General features: G+C 42.1%; 1 protein-coding gene across 1 annotated transcript; it reads left to right on the top strand.

Annotated features, from left to right (window-relative positions):
- Positions 1 to 176: 176 nt before the first annotated feature.
- Positions 177 to 1,917, top strand: LOC119429851 (otoferlin; the record flags this gene model as incomplete). Its single annotated transcript, XM_037697383.1, has 4 exons — positions 177 to 337; positions 491 to 633; positions 1,624 to 1,712; positions 1,819 to 1,917. Coding segments are annotated over 4 exons (492 nt in total), but the record flags the coding sequence as incomplete, so codon positions are not given.
- Positions 1,918 to 2,536: the final 619 nt, after the last annotated feature.

The following is a 2,536-nucleotide window of genomic DNA, read 5'->3' as shown; positions in this document are numbered from 1 at the left end:
GGTGTACTTTCTATAGTCCAGGTGTACTTTCTATAGTCCAGGTGTACAGTAGGAAGATGAAAAACTCATGTCACCCCCAGTGTTCTGCTGCTCACGGTTCAAGACGATTTGACTTTTTTAAATTGATTTAGCACGTTACCTTTCAGGTGACGGCTCTGACTGTGTTCTCTCTGCAGCCATGGTTACAACGTCTGGAGAGACCCATTGAAACCCACGCACATCTTGGCTAAGCTGTGTAAAGATGGTAAACTAGACGGACCACACTACGGCCCAGGAGGAAGAGTGAAGGTGGAGAACCGGGTCTTCATGGCACCAACTGAAATAGAGGATGAAAACGGTGATTGCTTTTTACTTCCCTTTGTTCTAGTCCAAAAACCTGAGAGCTGTTGTGTTCAAGAGCAGCCATGCCCACATGCTGATAGTTTATTAATTTTGGTTATTAAAAGTTTCCTGAAAGAGAAATTGGACAGCTTTGACCCGTTTTCTCCAGGTCTGAAGAAGCAGACTGACGAGCACCTCGCTCTGAGCGTGCTGAGGCACTGGGAGGAAATCCCAAGAGCCGGCTGCAAACTGGTCCCCGAGCACGTGGAGACCAGACCGCTGCTGCACCCTGACAAACCAGGAATCGAACAGGTAACTAATGTCATTCCGTCATGTTTCTCTTACTGTGTATCAACACGTTGAGCTACACCAGGTGATAAGATTTGTTGTGGTTTCTGTGACTTTTATACTTTTAAAAATGTAAAACTTTAAAATAAAAACCTCTGAGAAATATTCTACAATGAGATATTTGCAGTTTCCAAAACACTCCTTAAAGTTAGTGTACTCCTCATAGCTTTTAGCTACATTTTTGCTAAATTTAGCTTTTAAATAGTTTTGCTACTTTTTGCTCTTTTTTTTTTTGTAGTTCATTTTTGTTTCGCTGAGTTCAGCTTTTTTAAATCGTTTTGTTAATTTTTACTTTTAGCTACTGTAGTAATTTTAGTTCATAAAGGGGAGTGGTGGCACAGACGTTAGAGGAGGTGGGTCTGGGATCGGAAGGTCGCTGGTTCAACTCCCTGTATCGACAACATCAAAATGTGGAAAGGTGAAGCGCCCACACCTGCCTCCACCTTCATTTGCCACACTTTGGACCCTTGAGCAAGGCACTTAACCCCCCCACCATCTGCTCCCCCGGGCGCCCTGGATAGCAGCTCTCTGCTCCACACAGAGGCTGTGGTAGCTCGGTGTCTGTGGTTGCGTCAGGAAGAACATCCGGTGTAAAAACAATCACCAAGTCTTCGTGTGAGTTAGTTCATTGTGGCGACATGAAGAAGGAGCAGCTGAAAGAAGAAGAATTTTTTTTTAGTTCTTATCTACATTTTAGCTCAATTTATCTTTTAGCTACGCCTTTGCTAATTTTAGTTTAAATTTTGCTTATTTATTGTCATTATTTTTCTTGTTTTAACTTTTAGCTAGTATATTGCTAGTTTATCTGCTTGTTTCCATTCTGTCTGTTTTAACTTTCACGATCAGTTGTTTTTAACAAGCGTCGTTCAGCTCTCGGTGTTCTCATTAAAAAAACAGGTCAGGCTTCTGTTTGCATCCTGAACGTAAAGTTTGCATTTTTTCCTCCGTGTTCAGGGAAGAATCGAGATGTGGGTGGACATTTTCCCCAAAGACATGATTGCTCCTGGTCCTGCACTCGACATCTCACCAAGAAAACCAAAGAAGTATGGATCCACGGTTACTGAGGCAGAATCTTCAAATAGAATGAGATGCCCGTCGCGTCAGGTAAAACCACAGGTGAATTGTTTCATGTCTGGTGCGTGTGTGCAGGTTCGAGCTGAGGGTCATCATTTGGAACACAGACGAGGTGGTTTTAGAGGACGATGATATCTTCACCGGCGAGAAGTCCAGTGACATATTTGTGCGAGGGTGAGCGTGCACTTTTGATGTTTGAGTGTTCCTCATTTTACCAAAATAAAGTTACAACAAAAAGACATGTAAAAAGCTTTAATTTGTAGTTTATCTCAAAGATGAAAAACAACTAATTTATTTTCTAGGTTTCAGATTTTAATTTAAAATTCAATTCAGTTTATTTCTGTAGCTCCACGTCCCAACAGAAGTCGTCTCAGGACACTGAACAGAAACTTTCAGACATTAGAAAAGACGATCAGTAAAGTTCTCTATAGGAAGCAGCAGATTGTGTTGAATCTTCACTTCATCACAGTCTTCCATCCTGAGCGAGCACAAAGGAGACAGTGGGAAGAAAAAACTCCTTTTAACAGGAAGAAACCTCCAGAAGAACCAGGATCAGGACGAGCGTCCATCTGCTTCATCTGGCTGGTTTGAGAGGACAGGAAGTAGAAACAGACACAACAGGTCCAGATGTACTTTCTATAGTCCAGGTGTACTTTCTATAGTCCAGGTGTACTGTCTATAGTCCAGGTGTACTTTCTATAGTCCAGGTGTACTTTCTATAGTCCAGATGTACTTTCTATAGTCCGGGTGTACTTTCTATAGTCCAGGTGTACTTTCTATAGTCCAGGTGTAC

Source organism: Nematolebias whitei, unplaced genomic scaffold (genome assembly GCF_014905685.2).
Source record: "Nematolebias whitei isolate Nwh7 unplaced genomic scaffold, NemWhi1 Nwh_scaf_8922, whole genome shotgun sequence".
Classification (NCBI taxonomy): Eukaryota; Metazoa; Chordata; class Actinopteri; order Cyprinodontiformes; family Rivulidae; genus Nematolebias; species Nematolebias whitei.
Note: the sequence above shows the minus strand (reverse complement) of the source record. Positions and strands in the feature narration are given on the sequence as shown.